Source organism: Bos javanicus, chromosome 25 (genome assembly GCF_032452875.1).
Source record: "Bos javanicus breed banteng chromosome 25, ARS-OSU_banteng_1.0, whole genome shotgun sequence".
Taxonomy (NCBI): domain Eukaryota; kingdom Metazoa; phylum Chordata; class Mammalia; order Artiodactyla; family Bovidae; genus Bos; species Bos javanicus.
In genome coordinates this window covers 13121552-13148033 of record NC_083892.1, presented here as the reverse complement: position 1 = coordinate 13148033, position 26482 = coordinate 13121552, and the positions used below count along the sequence as shown (strand labels likewise).

Here is a 26482-nt window from a genome sequence, read left to right as displayed (position 1 = left end):
ACTTGGATTACTGTGATACTGAATGGTTTGCCTTGGAAATGAACAGACCTCACTGTGTCATTTTTGAGATTGCATCCAAGTACTGCATTTTTGGACTCTTGTTGACTATAAGGGCCACTCTATTTTTTCTAAGGGATTCTTGCCCACAGTAGTAGATGTAATGGTCATCTGATTTAAATTCACCCATTCTAGTCCGTTTTGGAGAAGGCAGTGGCAACCCACTCCAGTATTCTTGCCTGGAGAATCCCAGGGACGGGGGAGCCTGGTAGGCTGCCATCTGCGGGGTCACACAGAGTCAGACACGACTGAAGTGACTTAGCAGCAGCGGCTAGTCCATTTTAGTTTACTAATTCCTAAAATGTCAATATTCAGTCTTGCCATCTCCTGTTTGATCACTTCCAATTTACTTTGATTCATGGACCTAACATTCCAGGTTCCTATACAATATTACTCTTTACAGCATCAGACTTTACTTCCATCACCAATCACATCCACAACTGGGTGTAGTTTTTGCTTTGGCTCTGTCTCTTCATTCTTTCTGGAGTTATTTCTCCACTGTTCTCCAGTAACATATTGGGCACCTACCAACCTGGGGAGTTCATCTTTCAGTGTCCTATCTTTTTGCCTTTTCATACTGTTCATGGGGTTCTCAAGGCAAGAACACTGAAGTGGTTTGCCATTCTCTTCTCCAGTGGACCACATTCCGTCAGACCTCTCCACCATGACCCGCCCATCTTGAGTTGTCCTATATATCATGGTTCATAGTTTCATGGAGTTAGACAAGGCTGTGGTCCATGTGACCAGTTTGATTAGTTTTCTGTGATTGTGATTTTCATTCTGTCTGCCCTCTGATGGATAAGAATAAGAGGCTTATGGAAGCTTCCTGATGGGACAGACTGACTGAGGGGGAAACTGGGTCTTATTCTGATGAGCAAGGCCATACTCAGTAAATCTTTAATCTAATTTTCTGTTGATGGGCAGTGCTGTGTTTGGTGATTAAAGGGAAAGAATCACCTTGGACAAATATTCTAAAATTAATCAACTCAAAAATGAAGGGATGAAGCTTAAAGCTACTTGGGAAAATATCTTTACTTGGGCAAGGAAGATTTTATTAATTATAAATAGGATGTTTATTCATCCTGTAATTGAGATGCATAATTATACAGACCATCATCTAGCAAAGATAATTTGAATTAAATAAGGTTTTGAATTAATTTATTATGCTACTTTCGCAAGTATCTTTGGATTCACTTAGATTTAGAGTAATTATTTCAGTTATTTTAAAACTATGGCTGGAATTTGAATTGAAGAACTGGTATTACCCTAATTACAGAAATTTAAAGGTGCTTTTTGATAATATAAAATCCAAGTCCATCTTTTAAGTTGCATCTGGTTTCCAGAATGTACTTTAAATGATTCTATCAGCAATGCTGATGCCTGGTTTTTCCTTGTAAATTCACTGAATAATTGTATATGGATTAAATGGACAACACTGAAAGCAGAGTGTGATGCAGCTTCTTCTCAGACATGCCCGTGTTGTTACATCACATTAGAATGACGAGGACGCGTCAGCCTTACGTGGCATGATGCCCTGGTCCACTAGTTGCTCTCTCGTCCTCCTTTGTTGCAGCCTCAGCTGGAGCACTGTAAAAAGGAAATAATCACCATTGGAGTTTACATGCAACCGTAGGGTCCAGAGGAGGTATAATTAAGCTTAATTAATCTTCTATTTCAGAATTGAATAGGGATATTACCTGGCACCATTCAACCCATCAAAAAACAAAAACAAAAAACCCGTTTGTGATTTTTGCCCGTTGGGTGACCTCTGAAGTTCTTTCGGCATATTTTTTGCTTAGTCAGTTAATAATTTTAAGTTAATGATTAAAGCTAGTATTTTTTTAATAAATAAAATCACATCATACTTAGCAAATAAACAAAAATAGTTGGCTTACACATTGTCTTACTAATCTTACTAATGTAAGATTCCCTAGTTTTTTTAAAAATAAGTTAATAGCAAAAATGTATTTTAAGGAAAGATTAATGTATCTGGAGGAACTTACTCCATCTGGAATAAATCTTAAATAGCTTTAAAGAAGGCCAACTTCATAATAAAAATTAGACTTATAAGATACTACTAATGATCCAAGGGAAAATTTCTGAATTAAGACCTTTAAGTTTAATAATCTGTGTACAAACATAACAGTGTACCTCATTCTAGAAGTTCTAAGAAAGCCATAAATCAACTGATACCTAATCATTTTAATTAAAAGAGTAAATGAATCACTAAATGTGTAGAAAACAAGGTACATATCACAAAATGGGGAAATCCTGTTGGCCAAATTTAATAATATATATATATTTTCCCCGAGATTTCTCAGGCAGATTCCTTTCATAGCATCTCTGTTTCTATCCGGAAAGTGAACTGATTTCAAAAAAGAGTAACAAATGAAGTAACTATGAAAAACATTTTCCTTGGTTGACCCTACATTCAATTTTAAGTTTCCACATTTAATTTTTATTTCAGACCATGGGTGAAAACCAAGGTTAGGATTATTAAGGGCACACTTTAGGGGTGTCAATATGCAAAAAAAGAAAAAAATTACCTGTGTGTATTTCTTAAACGGTAGGGAAGGAAGACAGTTTTTTTTTTTTTTTTTAAAAAAGCAAGTGTGTGATGAGCCTGTTTGGACCAGGCTCAAATGAAATGCCCATAATGGTTCCGACTTGCAGTTAACCCCAAGGCCTGATCTGTGGGAGCTGCAGCCCTCACGTCACAGCCTTGCTTTTTGCTTGTGCTGAACTGCAGAGCACAGCCCACTCTTACATATACTTCAAAAAGGGATGTGACTGTAAAATGGCTTTTAAATATATTTTTGTATTCATTGCTAAATATAAATGTCATTCTTTACTCAATACCAAAAAAAAATTTTTATCTACTTCTTTTGGGGGCCATAGGACCACAAAACTTCACTGACATCTCATTTAGAACTGAAGCAATTGAGATAAGGTTCTATTACACACAGCAAAGAAAAAATTAATGAGTCAAAAAATATATGCACATGGTTCTCATATTAGAATGTTTTGCAATTCTCTGAATCAATTATGCTCTAACGTGAAGATCTTTTCCCTGATAACTTACAGTTTATTGAGAATAGTATGTTCCCACTGTACCTCACTAGGAACAAAAATAACCAGAGAGATGACCTGTGGATCTGAAAGCACCCAAATGTCTGCATACTCTGACATTCTTTTGTGAATGCCGAAGTTAATGCTTGTCTGAAATCAGGGTGGTCATATTCAAGAGGCAGAATCCCAAGAAAAGAATACTGAGAAGAGAAAAGGGTCAGAACACTCTCTAGTTCAAAGGCTGACACTTCTGGAACATGGTGGTCCCTGTCTGTTGGAGAGTCCCCAGCAGTAGGATTTTTCCTTCCTCGTGAGGGAGTCTTCAAAGAAAGGAGTAAAATAGAAAGGGTAAAGAAAACATCAACAGCCCCCTTGTTTGGTTTAAAACAAACAAACAAAGCATCATATTAGTGAGACAAATGTGTCAAACACGATACATAGTTTTAGGCAAATGGCATCTTGGAATGAGGGTGGACATGCATACTTTATTAAACATATCCCTATTATTGATCACGTAGGTTGTTTCCAATTTTTGCAACTCCCATAGCTAATGCTATGGTGGACTTTTTTGGTAAAGTTTATTCCTAATTTCCAGTTATTTCCTTAATTCCTAAAAGGAGGAGTATCTTTATGTGGTCCATATAAGGCGTGGCCATAAAGCAAGCAGACTTTTGCAAACCATCATCTTTGAAATTATAGTAGACACGTGAAAACATGAATACAGACGACTTCATATCTGCTGCATTTAGAGGAAAATGTTCTAACTAATTTGTGAATTTTTCCAAGATGATGTGGGTTATTACCTCTTAGGGTTAACATTCATGTTTCCTACTACATTTCAACAAAGAGAAAAATGCATATAATTTTGAAAATTCTTGGTGTTATTCCTTGTTACAACAGACAAAAAACAATACTGTGTCAACATATGTGGTTTTTGTTTGTTTATTTTAGCTGTGCTGGGTATTTGTTGTGGCTGGTGGGCTTTATTGCCTAACAGCACATGGGATCTTAGTTCTCTGGCCAGGGATTGAACTCGCATTCCCTGTGTTGAAAGGTGGATTCTCAACCACTGGACCACCATGGAAGTCCCAACATAAATGTTTTGAACTTGCTCTTTTTTATATACAAGAAAAGTAAAAACTTTATTTTAACCACCATTCTGAAAAATGAAAGGTAGCTTATCTAATAGCAAAGAGGAAATGTCATTCTTCTTCACCATCAGAAATAGCTCAGATAGTAAAAAGTATCATCTTTTAGTTCCTTTCTCCTGAATCTTAAATGGATTAAAGCACTTCTAGAACAAGATTTTAAGATTAATTTCCAATATTTAAAAACAAAAACAAAACCCTTAATGTCTTTCATATAATATTTATACCCCCTTCCAATGTTTAGCTGCTTTCTGAGCCAAGATGATTATCTCTATTCTCTTTTGTTTCTATAATTAGAATGTTTGAAATGTTTCCATAATATGACATAATTAAAGTGCCTTTCACTCTAAAGTAAAAAACTCATATTAGCAGCATTTTAAACAACATACAGCAGTTTAGCATGAGTTGAATGAGCCAAAACAAAGCACAGGTTTTGGCCAGGGGACTTGCAAGGGGACATCTGAGGACTGTATATTACAGAAACAAGGCGGAAATGACACTTTCTGGGAAGCAGTATAGCAGGCAGCCATGGTCTTAGAAATTCTTTATAAACAGCTAGTTTCAATTATGGGGTATGAAGGAGGGTGGGATGAGTAGGTGTGGGGAGAGATGAGTGTTTGTCTGCAAGGCAGAGAGAAGATTTAATGTATGTTATTTAATCACAAGACACAGGACAGAATAAACTACAGAATTATGAGGGGAGAAAAAACACAGGCAAACCCTGAGCCAGTCAAATGAAGGCTGGGTAAATCGACGGCAAAAGCAAAGATGGGAAACTAAAGAATACTCTAGTGTTGACTATGTATTGACTCTGAAGATAATATTAGGTAAAAAACAGACCTGGTTCCAGTTTTTTTTTAATTATTTTTTAAGATGTTTGACTAGTTAAGAGAATGAAGTAGTTGGACTTTGGCAAAAATTTATTATGCATTGTTAAATGTATTTAGGTGCCTGGTCCTAGAATAACAAAACAATTTAGAAAAACCACATCTTCATATTATCTTTTGAACTTAGATACAGGAGGGGTTAACTGGCCTCTAAATAAGACCCTGGAGGAGGAAATGGCAACCCACTCCAGTATTCTTGCCTGGGAAATCCCATGGACAGAGGAGCCTGGCGGGCTATAGTCCATGAGGTTAGTTCTGTAAAGATTCCCATATTTTTAGTGCTTTACTGTGAATGGGTATTTTGTAGTCACAGAGTAAGCAGTCACATCTTGAATGCTTTCCTTCTAAGCCTGGGATTCAGGAATGTATCAATATATGTACCAATAATTTCTCTATTTAAAAACTCATGTTTTGTAAGAATATTTCTATTAAAATAAAAGTGAAACATGCACATAAAAAAGGGCATTAAAAAAAGTAAAAGATGTTTTCTCAGATCAGTCTCTGTAGGCAAAAGAAGCAAAAGCTTTTTCACAGCAAAGGAAATCATAAACAAAATGAAAACCCAGTCTATTGCACTGGCAGAAAGTATTTGCAAATGACACTACTGACAATACCCAAAATATACAAACAGATCATACTGTAGCTCAATATTAAAAAAAAAAAAAAATCAAACACCCCAATCAGAAAATGGGCAGAAGACCGAAACAGACATTTCTTCAAAGAAGATATACAGATGGCTAAGAGGTACATGAAAAAGAGGTTCAATATGCTAATTATTAGAGAAATGAAAATCAAAACCACAATGACCTCACACTGATCATAATGGCCATCATCAAAAAGTTTACAAATAATAAATGTTGGAGAAGGTATAGAGAGAAGGCAGCCCTTGTACACTGTTTGTGAGAATGTAAATTGGTGCAGTTGCTATGGAAAACAGAATGGAGGTTCCTTAAAAAGCCAAAAACAGAGTTACTATATAATCCAGCAATCCCAGTCCTGCATATGTATCCAGAAAAAATGAAAACACTATTTCAAAAAGACCCATGGACCCCAGCTTACTATTTACAACAGCCAAGACATGGAAACAACCCAAGTGACAATCAAGATGACTGATTTAAGAAGATGTGGTATATATATAAGATTAACAGATACAAACTACTATAAGAAACACATAAGCAATAAAGATTTACTGTATAGCACAGGGAACTACATTCAATGTCTTGTAGTAACTTTTAATGGAGAATAATCTAAAAATATGACTCATTTTGTGATACACCTGAAACTAACACAATATTGTAAGTCAACCATACTTCAATTAAAAAAAAAAGTGAAAGCTAGTCCATCCTACCAGAGACCTCCAGTCCTCCTCCAAAGAGGTAACCACTGTTAAATTTCTATGGTTCTAGAGAATGTTTTGTGAATATTCTGGCAATGTTAAATATAGACTATGCAAAGGAAATACATGGGATGGGATCATGCCATTCACACAGTTTGATATTTACTTAAAAAAAAAAAAAAAAAAAAACCAACATGGAATCTAGGTCATTCTTCTTAATGGCTATAGCTAACATGTGGATGTATCAATCGTATACTCTTAAGTCCCAGATTTCCTGCTATTATTGTTATTAACAGTGCTGCAATGATTTTCTTCATTTTGTGGCATCCCATATGTTTGTGCTTGTGTATAAACACTTAAATACAAATACACACATCTGAAATTTTGATACAGTCACTTTGCAATCTGAATGGTTACACCAATCTATTTCCCCATTTACAAGATAAAAGAGGACCTTTCTGTTCATCCCTTCCCCACAGTATACATCATCAGGCCGTAAAGTAATTTTTAAATTCAGAAACAAAGATCACTTACTCTTAGCCACAACTACCAACAATATCATGCCAAAGTAACAGTAACATTTGATATAACTAGTGACCAGTAAGGGAACAAGAGCGATCAAAAGCATCAGTGAGGCTGATGGGGCTGGTTTTTGACTGAATGCAGAGATATTTACAGTGGGTGTCAGAAGAACTGGTTAAGTTCTCGCTTGTAAACCATATATTGATTTATAAATTTGGTAGAATTTTTCTCATATTCCAGGATAGAAACCTAGTAAGCATAACGCTTCTCATTTTTTTTCCTTCAACTCCAACACAGCTGAGAGATGTAATGGAGAGATTTGATACATACTTAGAACAAAATCAACACTATGTGGTAAAGGACTGGATGTTGTGTTTGAAGGAGAAAAGATGAAGATGGTGCCTGGGATTCTGGCTTAAGAACCTGGGTAGACCATTAACTGAGATAAAGAACACACGGTGGCCATTTAGGGAGCTCAGTCTTAGATATGCCTGAATTAGAAGTGGAGATGGCAAAGTGACAATTGGTTCCACGGTTCCAGATTTCTAAGGTAGGTCTTGGCAGGAGACTAAAATTTGGAAGTTGTCACTTATGTAGTATTTGAAGCCTAGTTTGCCAAGGTAGAGAATAGAATATAGGAAGAGGAAGCAAGAAGCAAACCCAGGAGCAAGCTCCTTGGAAATGCAACTTAAAGCCCACTTTTATAGGTCAGATGGAGGTGAAAGTCCAAAAAAGGAAACAAGTGGAAGATGCCCAAGGAAGAGGAGGAGCCTGGAGAGTGTGTGTAAAAGTGTTTCCAGAAGGCACTCATGACCAACTGGGCCCAATGCTGCTGCTGCTGCTACATGGAGGAGCTGGTCTGTGGAGTGATAAATGGAAATGGGACTCAAAGAGGTTAGGCAGGAAGGAGGGGTGAGTGTGAGAATGACAGTAATGGAAGAAATGCTTTCAAGACGTTGAGCAGCAAGGTGGGAGGGAGGTGAAGGCTTGAGAGGTGTGTAACTTAAGCTTGGAACATACCTGAACAGGTTTATAAGTGATAAAGAGCAAGAGGGAAAGGGGGTGGGGTTGGGGAGGGAGAGAACGGAAATGAATGAATATGAATGAGAACAAGAGAGAGAGTAAGAGGCAGCAGGGTTCCTGAAGCGGGGTGGGATTCAGAGGAAAGAAGAACGTCACTTCCCCCGTGACAGGAGGGCACAGAGAATTGCTTGTCGCTGCAGGTGGGCTTACAGATTTGGGCTGGCATGTCCAGCAAAGTTTCAAATGATGGCTTTTAATTTCTCAGAGGAGGAGGAGGAAAGATCATCTGTTCAAAATGAGATGCATATGAAGGAAAAGTCAGTTTGAGGCCAGTGAAGAAGGTCTGAAATACTCATTGCAGACTGTGAAGAACAAGTTGGAAAAGAAAAACATGGTTATTTTTCCCTAAAATGCTCCAACTCATAATGTAACAGCTTAGGGGAGAGAAGTCAGTCCAGAAACAAGCAAGTCACTCAATGGCTCTGAACTATATCATTTTTTATCAGAGAAAAAGACCACAGATACAAAATTAGAACATTTGGCAGTTCTTTCTCAAGCTCATCACATAAAATTTTTAAGTTAAGAACAGTTGCAGCCCAGCAATTCCACTTCTAGGTGAACTGAAAACGGGTTCTCAAACACACACATACACACTCATGTTCATAGCAGCACTAGTCACAACAGCCAAAAGGTGAGTACAGTCCTGATGTCAACAACACATGAACGGACCAGCAAATCTAGTCTATCCATAGAGTGGAATATTATTCAGCTGTAAAAGAAGTGAAGCACTGTATGTGTGACAACATGGATGAATTCGAAAAATATTTCACTAAGTAAAAGAAGCTAGATGGCAATAGGTCGAATATTATATGATTTCATGCTGCTGCTGCTGCTAAGTCACTTCAGTTGTGTCCAACTCTGTGTGACCCCAGAGACGGCAGCCCACCAGGCTCCCCCGTCCCTGGGATTCTCCAGGCAAGAACACTGGAGTGGGTTGCATTTCCTTCTCCAATGCAGGAAAGTGAAAAGTGAAAAGTGAAGTCGTGTCCAACTCTTAGCGACTCCATGGACTACCAGGCTCCTCCGTCCATGGGATTTTCCAGGCAAGAGTACTCGAGTGGGGTGCCATCGCCTTCTCCATAGATGTGAAATATCCAGAACTGGTAAATACAAAGAGACAGCTACTCTGGTGACTGCCTGAAACTGGCGGGAAGTAACTGCTTCATGACCACAGGGTGTTCCCTTGGACTAATGAAAACATTTTGGAAGTAGATAGAGGTGTCGCACAACCCCGTGAATACGTTAAATGCCCCTGAAATCGTTCACTTTAAAATAGTTACTTTTATGTTAAGTGAATTTTATCTCAACAGAAAAAATGGAACAGTTGGCAGAACAACAGACCTTAAGAAACCAATTACTCGATAATCAAATTTCTTAATTCCCACCCATGGCTGGCTAGCCTCCCTCACCATCATAATTCCATTAACCATCAATGGTGACTTTGTCTTCTAATGATTTGATGACTACAATAACAACTATATATTACATTGCATTCCCTGCCACACCAAATTCTAGGTTTTGTTGTTCTGGGTGGGGCCTCTAACTCCCCTTCTAGATTTTGTCCTTATATTCTATAGCACCTTTTACAGTGCTCGCCATATAGAAACTTTAATAAATAAATGTGTTTTACTTAATGTTGCATGATGTACTTACAGCATATAACTGAGTTACTATTTTTTATAGAAAGAGAATTCTAGCCAAATTTAAGAATAATACCAAGAGGATTTTGTATGTGGCAAGTGATTATCATGGGACAGAACTAACACTTGTCTTGCTTAGTTGTATGAATTTAAGGCTTCAGACATTTTGGAATTGATGTTGGTGACATCTAATTATATTTAAATCTAATTATATTGTTTTGAAGGTAAAAGACGACTGAAAAAGGGAAGGCTAAGGGCAATGGAGTAAAGAAGAGCCTGGAAAACTGGTAGACAGTAATTTCACCTCCATTTACAATTAATGTGAAATTCAACTTGTATTAGAGAAGTGTAAAAGTCAATCCTAAAGGAAACCAACTTTGAATATTCACTGGAAGGGCGGTACTGAAGCTGAAGCTCCAGTACTTTGGCCACCTGAAGCTCCAATACTTTGGCCACTGGAAGAGACCCTGATGCTGAGAAAGACTGAGGGCAAGAGAAGAAGGGCTGACAGAAGATGAGAGGGTTGGATGGCATCACGGACTCAAACTCGAGAGAAATAATGAAGGACAGGGAAGCCTGGCATGCTGCAGTTGTAAGAGTCAGACATGACTTAGCAGCTGAACAGTAACAACAAAAAGCACTTAAGTACTCTCATAGATGGTAAAAAGAAGCAACCGAAGATTACAGACCTTTTGTTGTATTTTCATGGGTCTAATTTGCCAGTTATAAAATAAAGTTATTCTTCAAGTTGTTTAAAATAAAGGAATACAAAAGGGCCAGAAATAAAATGGTGGTTTGTCTTGTAAGAGTCATGCTATCTGCACTGATTAAGCAAACTCCAACCACCACCCCCTGTCTGAAGCAAAATCAGAGTGACAGTATACACATAAATCTAAACCTCTGATACTACCAAGTACAAACAGCATTTTAAGCAGGAATTTTTATATCATGATTATTTTCCATTTAGAAAAAGGAAAGACAACATTGTTAATTAAAAAAAAAACCATGCAAGTAAGTGTTTGAAAGGTAACCTTAGGATTTCTCTGGTGGTCCAGTGTTAAGAATCTGCCTGCCAATGAAGAGGACATGGGTTTGATCCCTGGTCCAGGAAGATCCCACATGCCTCAGAGCAGCTAAGCCCTGTGCCACAACTACTGGGCCTGTGCTCCAGAGGACGAGCCACGATATCGCACCAGTGTGCTGCGACTACTGAAGCCTGGCTGCCTGGAGCCCGTGCTCTGCAAGAAGAGAAGCCACTGCAGTAAGAAGCCTGCACGTCGCAACTAGAGAGGAGCCGGCGCTCGAATGCAACTAAAGAAAGCCCACGCACAGCAATGAAGACCTAGTGCAGCCCAAACAAACAAATACATAAAAAAGAAAGTTAGCCTTAGACTGCCTCAGACAGAAATACAGCCTTTCATCCAAAAGTCTACTGCACCCTTACGAAGTCCACTGGGGCTGAGGGGTGTGGGAGAAGAGGCAGGTGGTACAAACTGTGGAATAGGTCACAGTCAAGAATGCAGCATTTACTCTCTATTAGAAATGAAAGAGCAAAAATGAAGTAAAAACTAAACATGCAAGCAGTCCAGGCTGACGCACTGTAGGTTTCCTGCATTAATCTGCATCATGAGGTCAGGAAAACAGTATTTTCAACACTCAGCCTTGGAAATTTACAGGCACTTTGATAACTCTGTGGTTGGCTGCTGCTTCTGTTTCCATGGAAACAGGCTGCTAAAAATGGGGCATGTTTCTTTAAACTGATCATACCTTCACACAAATTCCCCTCTCCTTTTTGTCAAAAGTTGGAATGAATTTAAAGTATGCTTCTCATGCTATGACAATGGGATGTCAAGGCAGGGAACCTGGTACAGAACGGCAGGGACAACATTAGCCTGTGGCAGACATACAGAAAGATATTATATGTACCTATGTGCATTTAAAGAAATCTCACTTGGTTAAAAAGTGGAAATAAAGGACACAGTGGGAAAATGGAAGTATACCACAAATAACAGGCACTTCTAAAGTAAAATCATCTGCTTAATTGGTTATCACCAGCACTGTAAAGAGGCTTAAAAAAACTTGATTTTCCAGACAATTTTTAACCTGTAGGACCATGCTCATTCTGCACCCATTATATGCCTAGATGATTCTTAACCCTCCATGGTTCCAAAAAAAATAATGTTTATTTTTCTTATTTGGGGTTAATCGAAGATTCTGTCTCCCTGCTACATTAGACTTTCAGTGTGCAGCTCTAGGTAGAGGTGCTGACAGCTGAGAGCTCTTTCCTAATCCCTCTAAAATGGGAAAATGTACGCTGTACAAAACATTCTGCAATGTCTTAGTGTAAACTCCTTAGGCAGCCTCTCTGAATAAAAAGACAATTAACAACAAAACAGGAAAACAGTAGGATATTATTTACCTCCAGTTTTTCCCAGAATAGTAAGCACACGCTCCTCTCTTGATCCTGGCTGAATATCTTGGTTTTTATTCCCATTTTGTGGATTCAGGAATGGGACACACACAAACATCACACACAGCTGAACAAGGCTTGGACAATATGGGTTTGAATTATACAGGTCCATTTATGTGTGATTTTTTTCCAATAAATATAGTACTTGTATTATAGTACTTTCATTTTACAGATCTTTAGTTAACTAAGTGGTGGAAGGGGGGTGTCTGTGTTCAATCAGAGATCACGATATGTGGAATCAAAAGAATCAGGGACTGAGTCCTGCCTCTGCCTAAACTGTTTCAGTTCCTGCTCTTGGTTGACTCATTTATCAACTCCATTGTTTCTGAGGCAGAGATAGCAGTACTCCCATTTTTGACTGCGTGCAGCGTGGGGGCTCGCCATTCCTGACTCGCATGCTGTTCAAGGGTATGCCTACCTGCCTACACAAACACACACATGCACGCCAATTTGCCCACAAAGGCAGGAGAGCAGAGAACTGTCACAAATTGCGTGTGGCCCTGATGTCACAGCAACTGCACGCGATGATGCAGGTCAAAGGATGAGCTGCAGCTGTTCAGGCCAATGGGGTGGGCTGGGGTGGGAGAGGCCTTCTGGGAGAGAACAGCTGAGGAGGGACAAGTAAGACGGAGGCTGGGCTCCACTTGCTGAAGGGACCGGAGTGTGGGCAGAGATCAGCGGGACGGCTCTCTCTACGTGAGGAAAGATTCCTGTTAAGATTCTGTTTGAGGAAAGGGACTTGGACAAGGGTGGGGTCTGCGGTGAAACACAGCTATTGACAAACGAAGTATTTCTGAGGCAGGACTGACAGATTCAGCAACCAGATCTGGTGACAGGCTGTGAAGAGGAGGTCAAGGAAGGTGTCAGGGATCCCTCCTATTCAGGTTCCCGCCATAAGCCTATGGGTGGACAGAGGCGCTGCTAACCGAGACAGGAGACCCTGGAGGAAGTGAGCCTCAGGAATGGTGATGAGTGAAGGCCCAAAGCATGAGAGAGACGCCTGGCACTAGGAGTCTTCGATCCTCACTTGTTTGGACCTAAGCACACAGAGGTTTCCTCTATCTCTTTTACATGTGTGTGTGTGTGTGTCTCTGTGTGTATTTTAACTTCTATGTTATCACTCACTTTCCTGCCTTCCAGGCTCTGAGCTCCTTGAACGCCATAGCTTACAGAGGTTTATAACCTCTGGCATGATGCTATGAAGAAGCACTCAAATTTCTGCTAAAAAAATGATTTATGATTTTATGATTTCCAATAAAAAGTTAAATTATATAATTTCCTCTCACAGGTAGCATATACCCATTTTAAAAAGACACTGAATTACATCTGGGAAGAGGAATCTTTTACTTTTTCCCTCCATATCTGTATATTATTTGAATTTAAGAACCTATCTTACACTTCAAATTTAGTAAAAAAAAAAAATTAATTTAGTGATATCTCACTTGTACAACACTTTTAATTATGTAGAACACTGGCAGAAAATAAAAAAAGAAGAAACTCCCCAAGAAGCAAAAATAGATGTTGCAAAGTTTACGTGCTTTATTTCTAGAAGAAGGCTAGCTAGCATGCGCTATTTCACTTCCTATTTGTCTGCTTCTCCTAGTACGACAATAAATTTTAGTTGCATTAACAACAGAATCAGGATTTCACTATTACCTCTTATTTGTTGCTTACTTTTCAAGATTACAAGCAGCATATCAAAAAGGCAGAATGCGGCAGATGACAAAGATCAAATAATAAAGATTCGATGAATCTAGCAATGATCCAGAGATCATTCTCTGTGTAGGCAAATGGTTTTATACACCTCACCAATGACTTAAGGCCCCAATGCCTTATGTTCTAGGGTAGCCATTAATTTATAACTGAATTTTAAATTATATCTGAAGGTAATAATTCAAACGATTACATTGTTTAAAAAGGCAGGGAGGGATATAATATCCTCCAAATACTTAATGCATAATAGTAATATATCCGTGAGAGGCAGGACACTGGAGGTGAGGCATAAGAATTATTCAAACAGTGACACTATCTCTAAGAAACAGTATGGTCTCACAGTGAAGACAGTACAGACACCTGTCACAGTAGCAAAAGGTGACATGCCATAAACAGATGCAGAGCCAGTCACTGGGAGGATATGACAGAGAAGAAATTAACTTTAGGTGACAGGTTCAGATGACTTTCTTTAGGAAATGGCACAGGGATTGGGTTTTAAGACACTGTGAACCTGCAAATCTGGGATGAGCAGTCTCCCAACAGAATCTCCAGCGGTGATGGAAATGGTTTATAAGCTGCACGGTTCTTAACCACAAGTGGCAACTGAGTAGTTGAAATGTGGATAATGATTTTACTTCATTTTTAATGATTTTAAATTTAAATGAGGCTAACGTGCAGTGCAGGTACAGTATGTGTAACTCCTGTCACTCAGAAGAGTTCTGGTGCTTTGATAAAGGTGTTTATTTAATGTTTTTCCCAGGCTCAACTACTCAGAACATCTCACATGTGCTTTTTTCCACACACAGACCTCCTATGGCCATGTCCCAGGGCACCATGTTAATCCACCTCTCTGTCTATGATGCAATCTTCCACAAACTCCACAAACTTTATCCTGACTGCTATTCCCAGTCTGTGACGGAACTGGGAATCTGGTTCCCTAAACCTATAATTCCTCCCCTCAACATCCACAGCTGAGCCACACAATGAAAGCAGTCCAGATCCCCGAATCACTTCTTAGAGGACCACTGACTAGGAGAGCTGCCTAACCCACCTGGGACTAGGTTTCAAGCAAAAAATGCACTTTCATTAGTTAAAACATTGAGTTTGGGGGCTGTCTGTCAGAGCATGTAGTTTAGCCAAAGTAAGTAACATACAAATCAGTTTTCTTTTTTTGGTTATTTTATTTTCACCATTAGAAAGCTCTGTATATTGAACATCAATTCTTCCTCTTTCAATTAATTTAATACCATTTTGTCTTTGATAAATATGGGATATCACTAACTAGCTGGTAGCACTGGCATAATGATTTACTATCTCGATAATGCTTCATATTAAGCCACTTATCTGAATTAAATCATCTCAATTTATTGGAATTTCCCTCAAGTTTTGTGATTATTAATTTGTAAGTTGTCAAGTCAGTGATTTGTAACATCCTTTAGTTGTTAGAACCAGAAATTAAATTAAATCTCATCTACATTGAGCACTATTAGAAAATGTTCTGAACTTTTCATGGATAAATCAAAAGTTGATATTCCTTACTGCTGCTTTGAGAAAAGAAACTAGTCTAAGGAAAATGTCCTATTTTGAATCTGATAAGAATTTATGACATTTATTGCTATTTCTCATCTAAAGTAGAAAACAATTACATTCTCCAACTATACCCATAGGTAGGTATTTATCAAAAAACCTTATGTAAGCATTAATAAAACTGTGAGGAGATGTGCTTTATAATCCAAACAATTTTCTAATATGTGGTGTCAGCTATTCACAGGCAGTTGACACTTGGAACATTTTTCTCATAAAGTTTCAACAGGTATTACTAAATTTTCTTGTTAATGTGTCACATAAACTTTGAAACCCATGATTACCTGCTTTCCCCCTTATAATAATTTCAGCTAACTAGCACTGTCAACAACAATAGGAATTCTAATATGTCCCCAAATAAGTAAGAGCTAGAGCAACTGCTTGAGAAGCGGAGCAGACTGCCCACCCCTTGCAGCAGACACCGTCACCCAGAGGTGGCTAGATGATTAGAACTGAATGGATCAAAATCTATCCTTCCTTCATTACCTGAAAACATTTGATTCAGGCATTTAAAAAAATCACAGAAGTTGTTCTTTCAAACAAATGCAAAACCTAACTTTGCCAAAAATGAACATGAACACCAAATACGGTTCATGTGAAAGATAATAAATATTTCAAATTAGTATCCCTCAACATGAGGCATAAACCATAGACGTGACTGATAGTCCGAAATTTGTCTTTTGACAAGAGGGCATTGGACCTAATTAGCCTCCAGGGCATTTTAGTGTTTGAACACTGCTGCCACATCGGTCAACTTTCACGGATTCATAAAACTGATGCATGACCCGGGACCTAGAAGCAGACGGAACTCAGCAGCGGCCTGTCGCCCGAGTCTGACAAGCTGACTGGTGGTGCTCATCTGCAGACAGTGACTGTGACACATTGAATTCCAGGGGTTCAAACCTGCATAGGAATCTAGCCATTTTCACAAAGCCAGGTAAACAGAAGCTTTCTGCATAATTCCTCCTAGTTTTTTCTGTTCTACTTAAAATTCAGGTCTAATCCTCTTTCGGTATCACTACCTTTGAGGTAACAGATCACCTTTGATATCTAATTTTTTTGTTTGGTTGTTATTTTTGCCCTCCGCCCCAAATCTAGCAAAAAATTAGCAGAAGTACAATCTGTTAAGATAGAAAGCAAAGCATAGTCAGTGCAGCTGTGGTGAGACAGATTCATTTTATCATCCAATCATTTCTGTGGAGCGTTTAAAAACATGAAAGTTCTCTTCCCGTATACCTCTTTAAACCGATGAATTTACATGAAAGTAATAGACTGGTGTGCTGCAGTCCATGGGGTCACAAAGAGTTGGGTGTGATTGGGCGACTGAACAACAATAGATATAAACACTTCTCTACTTTGTCAATATATACAGGATTTTAAACATTAAATTTTAAGTAGAAGGGAAAGGCAACAAAGGGTGAAAAAATAAGAGGGATGGTTACGCTGGCATTAAACTAGGCATCTCATAAAAACACTGCCAAGTAGGTACTGTTTATCTTCACTGTGCAAAGGTGGACACTGAGGCTCAGAGCAGTGAGCTTGTCCAGGGTCACAGAGCTAGAAAATGGGATTTGCTCCCGAGTAGACCTCACTTAGGGTCTGTGCTCTCGCTCTGCGACATTATACTGTGGTACATGTATAAATTTGTATAAATTCAAAGCATGGTCACAGTGGTTAGGGAAAGAATTGGTACATCTCAAGGCAATTTTGTTGTTCCTGTTGATAATTCTCCTACGCTGTTTATTTTTAATTCTTTCTCTCTATGCTCCTTATCATACTGCTATTGTGACATCTTTTTATTTCTCCAATTCCATTTTCCTCTACTTTCCCAGTTTTTAGCATAAAAACAGTTAAAAATGTATGGTGCTAATAGGAGCTTAACGCTAGAACCTGACTTATACGATACATAATTAATCCCTTTTTTAAGTTAATGATTTTAAAAATGTAGGTTCCCCTCAGTGAGACACTAGAACGTGTCCTAAAAACTTCACTGGTATCGATTTTATGAGAAATCTACAAGACGATTTCCAGCCAGGAGCAGAGGCAACCCCATTGTCTGGCTCCTGGCAACAGCTATTTATACTTCATTGTGTGTCGTCTGTTTCCATCTAGATGGGTTTTTTTTTTCCTACCAGTACCCAAAAGTTCAACTCCAATAAGAAACAACCAGTTTCTTCTTATCTTTTAAATACGCAACAATCTATCATCATATTCTCATAGTTCTAAATGTATGAAAAAAAGGCGGAATATCATTTTGAAAGAAGCTCAAACTGCAGCTGGGGAAGATAACTACATTTACTGTTTGGGTCTCCAGAAGACGAGGAAGAGCCAGTGGAGAGGTGAGAGGGTGGCTGGTGGCAGGAGCTGAAGGCAGATAAAATGAAGAGAGGTTATTGTGGGGGTTTTTTCCTCCTGAAGAATACTAGAAACAAATTTCAAATTAAACAACAATTGGTGGGGGGGGGATGATTTTCAAATCTCAAATTCAGGAAAAACTTATTCTCAGAAGATTCTGAATCTCTTACTCCATGGCCCTCGGTCTCCAGCTGCCAAGAGTAAAGCACATTGGGCACTGGCCTCGCCACACTGGTGTGCCAGGACACAGGACAGCAGTGCCCAGGCCTTTGGACATTTTCTTAAGCAGGGAGGTACCTGTGCAGTGGCCGCTAACAATAACTGACAGCATTCATAAGTATATTCTATGCTTTGCTAAAAAAAACCACAAGACTACGCACTGTGCTTTAAAAAAAAAAAAAAAGATGCAATGTGCATTATAACCAGATAAACTAATCATTTAAAGATATAACTACGAAAGAGTTAGCTACATTCCTGGTTTTAAACAATAAAAGTCATACACATGTTAATTGGAAAAAAAACCAAAACCATTTTCCTGGAATTATGTGTTTTGTCAACCTAAAAGGAGCAGGGTTCTGAGTAAGACCGAAAAGGAAATGGCCTCTCCTAAAGTGGGGGTGAGGAGCACAGAAAAATGGGAGAACGTGAGAAAATAGACAAAATGAACCTGGAAGCATCTTACTGAAATGAGGACTGGCTTCTTAAGTCACCTTACTGTATTACTGCCAAATCCCTAGAGTTCCATCAGTTAATGAATCTTCAGAAAGAGCTACCGAGAACAGCATTACGCTTTCATTTCAAAGAACTTAGAGTGTATAAGGTACATGAGTGGACGGAGGGCAGACACACGGCGTGGGAAGGAGACACACACGCTCAGCCTGGTTCACGGGAGGGTAAATGTGACCGTTTTGCCCCTCTGCCCACAGACAGACTGACCTTCCTTGAGACTTTTCTGGTGGCTCCCTTCAAGGCATTCCTTTTCTTTGAGTGGCTCAAAATCGCCAGCAGTTAAAATCTCCGGGAAGCCCTGTTGCTGCTTCTTGGAGCTATCGATCATGGTGAGAGGCTCTTGGAGACAGGCAGCATCCAGCAGAGGAAAAGCTCAATCTGCCGACCAGCAGAGGCCGGCACTGGGAATCCTCTGGCCCCTGCCGGGTGCCGGCCGCCAGCCACCTCCTCACAATACCCCGATCCCTGGGCAGTTATATCTTTAAGCAGCTGAAGGCAGCCGTTACCCTTTCGTTCCCAGCTTGACCTGCAAATCCACTCCTGCTGCTGGAAGCCCGAAACTCTCTCCCACGTTGGGAGGCAGAGCCACGGAGGCACGATGCTGAAATCCCACCCCTTTTCCCAGCCAGCCCCCTTTCCCTTGCCATTCCAGCCTCCCCCGCACCCGGGACTTCAATCTGCAGTTTGATGGTCCGCATCATCTGACAAACACTGACTCAAGCAGTTAAAAATAAATCCCCTAGTTGTTAAAAGAGAAGACTTTGCTGATACCTAAGAAGACAAATTGCTGCCTGTGGTCTCTCTCCGGCTCTCTATAAACACAGTCGCAGGCTATGGAAATACTTTCTATCAGCCAGCCAAGCACATCCATTACTCATTAAGTTCTCCAGCTAAACAAACGGTGGTCTAGGGCATCCGAAGGAAGAGGGTCTTATCACAGCAGACGCAACACAGTGAATACACATGCTTCTAGCATATCTGGATAAAAACAGAGGCATGTCACCACCAACTGCTCTCGTGGGGTGCTTTTTCCGCGTCCGGCTCTCCCGGCACAGCCACTGCCAGTGCTCCCTGTCGCAGGGAAATGCCCGTAACTGCAGCTTTCTGCTTTCGCCAGTGCAGACCCAGGCGGCAGTTTTCCTTTGTGCCACTAGTCGGCTGAGAGAGTTAACATCGCCATGATTGTGGGAAGGAAAAATCTCCTCCCCTGTATTGAAGGCAGACACAGAGAGCTTCTAGTTCATAACATATTCCACCAGCAACCAGCCACGTTTAATTTCACACTAGCTATCAACAATGGGTACCTCTCCCCGGGTCACTGGCTTCCACTAGGCAGAGGGAAGCTGCCTGAAGGAAATCTGCAGGGAAGGCAACTCCAGGCAAAGTCAAAACGCCTGCTTTTACACACACCAAACACCGATCTATCCAGAGCTGGAGCCAAAAGAATCTCATTTTCACGGTTTGAAGTCAGCTCCTATGAAAAGAGCTCCCATAAAACCCATTAGAAATTTTAAGAGGAGACTGGTCCTCTTCCATGAGCAATCTGTTTTTGTTTTGTTTACTTTTTAAGTAGTCAACATCTAACAGTGCCTGGAATAGAAGGAGGGAGTTCTCAACAAATACTTGTTGCGTGACTGAGTGAATGAATGAAGGCAGAAAATCATATTCAGAGCTCTTCTGGTGAAACTCAGAGTTCTGAAGAAGTCCTAGATCAATGACCAAGAGTCACTAACTTCTAGATGAACAACTACATGCTCTTTAAAGGAAGCACATCTTCTCTTTAAAAGAAACCACACACATACACTTTGTGCATATGACATGACCCCTTTCTGGCAAGAAGAAAGGCTTACATTTTTACAGCCTGGAAAAATGAATATTCTCTTCCTCATTTAACAGAGATGGGGGACTGGATCAAGATTCTTTCCTTTGTCCCTGGTTTCAGGGCTCGCGTGCCCTAAATCCATGCTGTTCTACAAAGATGGGTATCTACCCTTCTTCAGCGTCTCTCGAGAATGGGATTACACAACATGTGGCATGCTTCTTGTCAACTGAAATTCCTTCGGAGGCAATTTAAGCCCAGCGTTGGTAGTCTAAACCCATGCAGGAACACACAGCGACGAACTTAACACAATTCTCAAACATGCCCTCAAATGCTCTGCTACTACTTCTAATGCTAAGGCCTCCATTCTTCTAAATTAACTGTTTAATGGAGTTACGCCTTTAAATGGAGAAGGAAATGGCAACCCACTCCAGTATCCTTGCCTGGAAAATGCCATGGACAGAGAAGCCTGGTAGGCTACAGTCCATGGGGTCGCAAAGTCGGACACGACTGAGTGACTTCACTTCACACCTTTAAAGGAGTAAGAAAAAAACAACAACAACACGTTTTTGGCAGACATTCTTTGGGCCAGTTCAAAGAAAGTTTTGCAAAGATTATCTCATTTAACCCCCAATAGTCCTTTGCAATCACTATGATTATTTGTACATTCTAGACATTTTATAGACCAAGACCAAAGTCTTGTAAGCTTGTAAGCAGCCAATCTGAAATTCAACCAACACTGGCACTACAGTGCCTGCTGTCTTCTAAAACATGCTCTGTTTCTAGGCTTTAGTTTGATCTTGGGACAGGTTTAACAGCAGAGACCATTACTGGTTATTGCCTTTGAGTAATTCTACTCCTGGTGAGGGAGAATGAAGGCAACATAATCATACTAGAGTGTTTTGATGAATCAGTTTAACTTCTCTTGAAATACTAACAGCAGCGAACTTTGCTGAGTGCTTACAATGAGCCACAGTCTCAGTGCTTGTCATATATTATCACATTCATTCTGTTGACATACCTGTGATTTCAATGTTGGTATCCTAGTTTACAGGCTTTCCAGGTGGCTCAGTGATAAAAAAAAAACCTGTCTGCCAATGCAGGGGACACATATACGAGCCCTGGGTCAGGAAGATCCCTTGGAGAAGGAAATGGCAACCCACTCCAGTATTCTTGCCTGGAGAATCCCATGGGCAGAGGAGCCTGGTGGGCTACAGTCCATGGGGTTGCAAACAGTCAGACACAACTGAACGTGCATGCATATATATCGATCCTAATTTACAGGTGTGAAAACTGAGGCCTAGAAAAATCAAATATTTTGTCAGAGTCACGTATCTTGTAAATGATGGCCACGGTTCCAAATAGGCAGCTTTGCAGGTTCACATTCTTAACTGCACTCCAAAGGAACAACAAAAACAATAAAGCCCAACACTCTCTTTTGCAGGGATGCTACTTTTAAAATTGTACTCAACTGTTTTTTTGGCCCCAGGTTTAGAAGCCTGAGTATATTCAAAGCTCCATCAGCCATTTAAAAATTCTTTATTGGCCATGTTTGTGTGTGTATTTAGTATGTTAAAACAGAAAACAGTCTTAGGGATCATCTGCAAACTTATTATTTTTTATCTGATAAATATAAAAGATCTCAAAATAAGGAAATATTTTCTGGCTGTAGATTTGTATTAAAAGTCTGCCTCTGTAGTTTTGAAAGGGAATAATAATTTCTCTAGTAGTGAATAGGCCTGAAAGGACATTTATTTTGCTATTTTAAAAAATCTGAAATAATTTCAAATTCAAAGAGCCCTATTTCCATGAACCATCTGCAAGGAGGCTCTGACACAATAGCTCTTTACCCTACGTGCTCTGGTCTGTAATTCCTACAAACAAGGCTAATTCTCCAAAGGAACCACAATATGACCATCAATATCAGGAAATTAATGCCGACATATCACTGCCACCTACAGACTCCATTCACATTCTGCCAGTTGTCAGGACATCCTTTATAGTAGAAGGACCCAAGCCAGGATCACATATGGCACAGAGTCTGAGTCTCTTTAGTTTTCTTCCATCTTGAACAGTTCTTCCATCTTTCTCAATGTTTCTTTCTTGACTTTTGAAGATTACAGGGTGGTTACTTGGTAGAGTTACTCTCAGTTCTTTTGATGTGTCTTCAAGATTAGATACAAGTCATAACAGGAGTATTTTTGGCAGGAATACCATAGAAGCAGTGTGTTCTTTCCATCCCACTAGGTGGTAGGGGACAAATTCAGTTTCTCTGATAGCTGATGGTGTTTATCTTGATTGATTTGTTAAAGTGGCAACGGCCAGCTTTCTTCACTGAAAAATTAATTTTTCTCTTGGTAATTAATGATTTCACGGGGCTGAGTTATTTATTACTAGCATGACTGACAAATGATGGTTTTGAAAATTCTATCATTCCTTCTACATTTATTAGTGGTGCATCCTATTGTAAGAAAAAATTCTCTTTATTCAGTTTATGTTATCTATTTATAACAGTAAGGACTCAGCTATTCAAATTTTATTCAATGGGTTATAAAATGTTCCAATCATTCCTTATTTTGATGCTCAAATAATTTCAGATTTGGCCCATGGGAATCCCCTTGAGCTGGCTTCAGTTTCTTACTGTTCTGATTTCATCGTTCTTTGAACACTTTCTTACTTTTTGGTATTAAGATGTTCCAAGCTCACCTTTTACTTTTCCTGCTCTGTTGAGAAACTAAGGTGTGAATTCTGGGTGTGCTCAATGCTATTTGGGTGTCATTATTCCCAGGCCTTTTCTGAGTCAGACGTAGGATTTATGTCTGAGTTTATGTGTATCTGTGTGTGTAAGCATAAATGTATTTATGTGTCTATTAACAGATGTAAATATAGACCTATATTTAAGTATGCACATCTATTTATTTATTTATATATATTGAAAACCATGAGTTCACCCCAATGCCTCCACTTCCAATCCAACCCCACTGGGTCAACTCAGTTTCCTTCTTTTCTATATTTGTAGGGTCCTCCTCCTATAGTGAGGATCTTGTCCCATGGGTCTCTGCCACCCCACTCATGGATACCCCATTCACCGCTGTGGCGAAACCCCAGGGAGGTATGTCTCCCTGCCCACAGGCTCTGAAGCCCTGCACTGGACTTCTGCCCCCACTCCCACAGGGCAGCTGCCTTGCTCAGCCCCACTTAATGTCTTTCCGATCAAATTAGGGCTGGTGAGAGGAAGGAGACTTGCTTTCCTGCCCGGTAAGAAGGGACCACAGTTGTCACGTGGACTGCTTTCCAATACATCTGCCCTGTTCTTTACTAAATGTGCTCTATCATCAGCATGTGGCACTTGGCTCTATTGTCACAAGTGGCTTTTAACTTCAAATGATAAGTGACTTAATTCACTTTGGCTATGATAAATCTGCTTCCACAGTGTTTGTGTCTATACTCAAAAGAGTTGTTTTAGTATGAAAGAGAATACCATAAATCAAGTCAATTTTCCCACTACCCCAAGCATAGATATTTAATAAGCGTGAGAAAAGCTGTATGGCTTGAGACTAGGAACAATCCAAGAAAGGCTTCCAGGAATCAGAACAGAAACAAACGTGGCTCAAGGGACCTACACAAAAACTTGGCAGAGTCAACATACGCTTATAAAACTGCTGACGAAAAAGACCATCAGTGTGATGATGCTATGCTTCAATAAGGAAAAACCTGAGGGTGTTAATGTTCCCCCAACGTAAAACACATTCAAAAGTAATGAGTAAAGTAATTAGCAGCAGAACGCAAGGAGACCGCTAAAGACTGCGTGTACTTCTGCAGCATTCTGGGCCCCGGGATTGAGGAGGATGCTCGTCTTCTTGTCTTCCACCTCCTGGTTCTTTGGAACAGGTACGCAGGGGGCCATTCACTGAATCACATGTGGGCACTCTGGGGCTTCTTTTGCACAGTCTGAGCACAGTATCATGACATTTGTAGAGACACAGTCAGTCAGGTTGGAACCATTTAGGGAGGAAAAGTTTCAGTCCAGATGACACCTATGTTTTTTTCCCTCAAGATACCATATTTTCAGTGAGATGCATATACAATCCCTAATTTTCTCCTTTTTAACATTATAAATACCACAATAAAATATCACATTTTAGATGATTATTAAATGGTAAATCCCAATGATTTCATAATTATTAAGCCCAAGTAGATAATCCTGATAACTTAAAATATTTTTTGTAAACAAGGATAGTTAAGAGTGCTGCCTGTGAAATCAGGCAACATATCTTAAAAGTTGTTCATTTTTACCACTGTTTAAATCCATGGACACTGTATCCATTGCATATACAAAGAGATTATAGAAATGACTGTTCACAAGGATACGTTTTTCTGACATTTCCAAGATAATAAGATTTTGAAAGAATATCAGTGATTTGAAGAACTAAGTACGGTAGCATAACTCAACACTGCAAAAGGGCCAAAAAGTGAAGTCACTAAGTCGTGTCTGACTCTTTGCGACCCCTTAGACCGTAGCCTACCAGGCTCCTCTGTCCATGGGATTTTCCAGGCAATAGTACTGGAGTGGGTTGCCATTTCCTTCTCTAGGGGATCTTCCCAACCCAGGGCTCAAACCCGGGTCTCCCGTATTACAGACAGACGCTTTACCGTCTGAGCCACCAGGGGCCAAACAGCCTAATAATCACTGGGTTTGTAATCTGTGCCTATCATACTCTTCCATCCTAGAAAGCAGCCAGGACTGGCACGAACGGCACTTCCCTCCTGTGTTTGTTTTATCCTCTCTGAAGATGTGGCCAGGTTTGTCACGACTGGAACTGTACCAGTAACACTTTGCTGACTAACATCTGCTTAAGCTGAGGGGAGATAACCTTCTGTGGGGCAGGGCAACTGGGGGTTTCCTCGCTCTTTCCAGGTGAGTCCTCACGGGACAGTGGCACCACCCAATGGCAGTATTCTGACTGCATCTCAGAGACTGGGGCCCTTTGCCTCCTCCTGCCCAAATCCTTCATCAGGATAATCAAGAGAGGACAGGATATACTTTATCAGATTTAAGAAAGTCATCCAAATCCTTTCTCTACTTCTAAGTCTGAGAGTTACTTTATAAACATACAGATAGACAACTGGCTGAAGATTCACAACCAAGAGTGTTCTTAGGTTGTATTTCTTCAAAGCAGACCTCCTTACACTGAGTTATGGAATGTAAGGGAGAATGAGATGACGACAGCTTTGAGGGTTTAGCAGAGATGGAAGGGGGAGTGAGAAGAGGATCAGGCCCTGTGAAGGCCAGATGGTCACGACCTGTGTGGGGCCGAGGTCCGCACCTGCGACAAAGAGACTGATGAGCACAGTGTTTCTCGATCTTTTCCACATTTTAGCTCCTGACCCTTTTAAATATAAGTTTTCCTAATCACTTTTCCTTGAAACTTTAACACCACAGATTCACTGTATACATTTATATGCTCTATGTATATCTGTACATTAGTGAAAATTGCTTAGTCGTGTCCAACTCTTTGTGACGCCATGGCCTACCCAGTCTATGGAATTCTCCAGGCGAGAATACTGGAGTGTGAAGTTTTTCCCTTCTCCAGGGGATCTTCCCAACACAGGGGCTTAACCCAAGTCTTCCACATTGTAGGCAGATTCTTTAGCAGCGGAGCCAAAAGAATATTGGAGTGGGTAGCCTATCCCTTTTCTAACGGATCTTCCCAACCCAGGAATCAAACTGGGGTCTCCTGCATTGCAGGTGGATTCTTTTCCAACTGAGCTATCAGGGAAGCCCCTGTACATTATATATTATCTGTACATTATATATTAAAAAATACTTTTTTTTTGCCCATCTTCCAAGAGCCATTTTTCACTTCTGTTGAGAATGCTTAATGTATGAGAAAAAAAGCCAGTTTTTCCTTTTTGTTGAGGGAAAAAAACAAGTAATAAGAATAACAATAAGAATGAACTGTGTGCAGGAAACCCTCAATGAGAGAATAACAAATGTTCACCATCTGTGACAATGGTTTTTAGATCACAAGTAAATTTAGCAGGACTTTGAGGGTCTTTATGACCCTCA

General features: G+C 39.9%; 1 protein-coding gene across 18 annotated transcripts in view; it reads right to left on the bottom strand.

Moving 5' to 3' along the window:
- MRTFB (myocardin related transcription factor B) overlaps window positions 1-26482 on the bottom strand; it is a 223829-nt gene that overhangs the window by 52152 nt on the left and 145195 nt on the right. For 16 of the 18 annotated variants that reach the window (XM_061401165.1, XM_061401170.1, XM_061401154.1 and 13 more), the window contains one exon: window positions 1579-1644. In XM_061401165.1, coding sequence (XP_061257149.1) covers window positions 1579-1644 — 66 coding nt within the window. Of the gene's footprint in view, window positions 1-1578; window positions 1645-18800; window positions 24918-26482 lie in introns of those variants that run through there. The other 2 variants (XM_061401166.1, XM_061401167.1) reach the window with 1 other exon arrangement.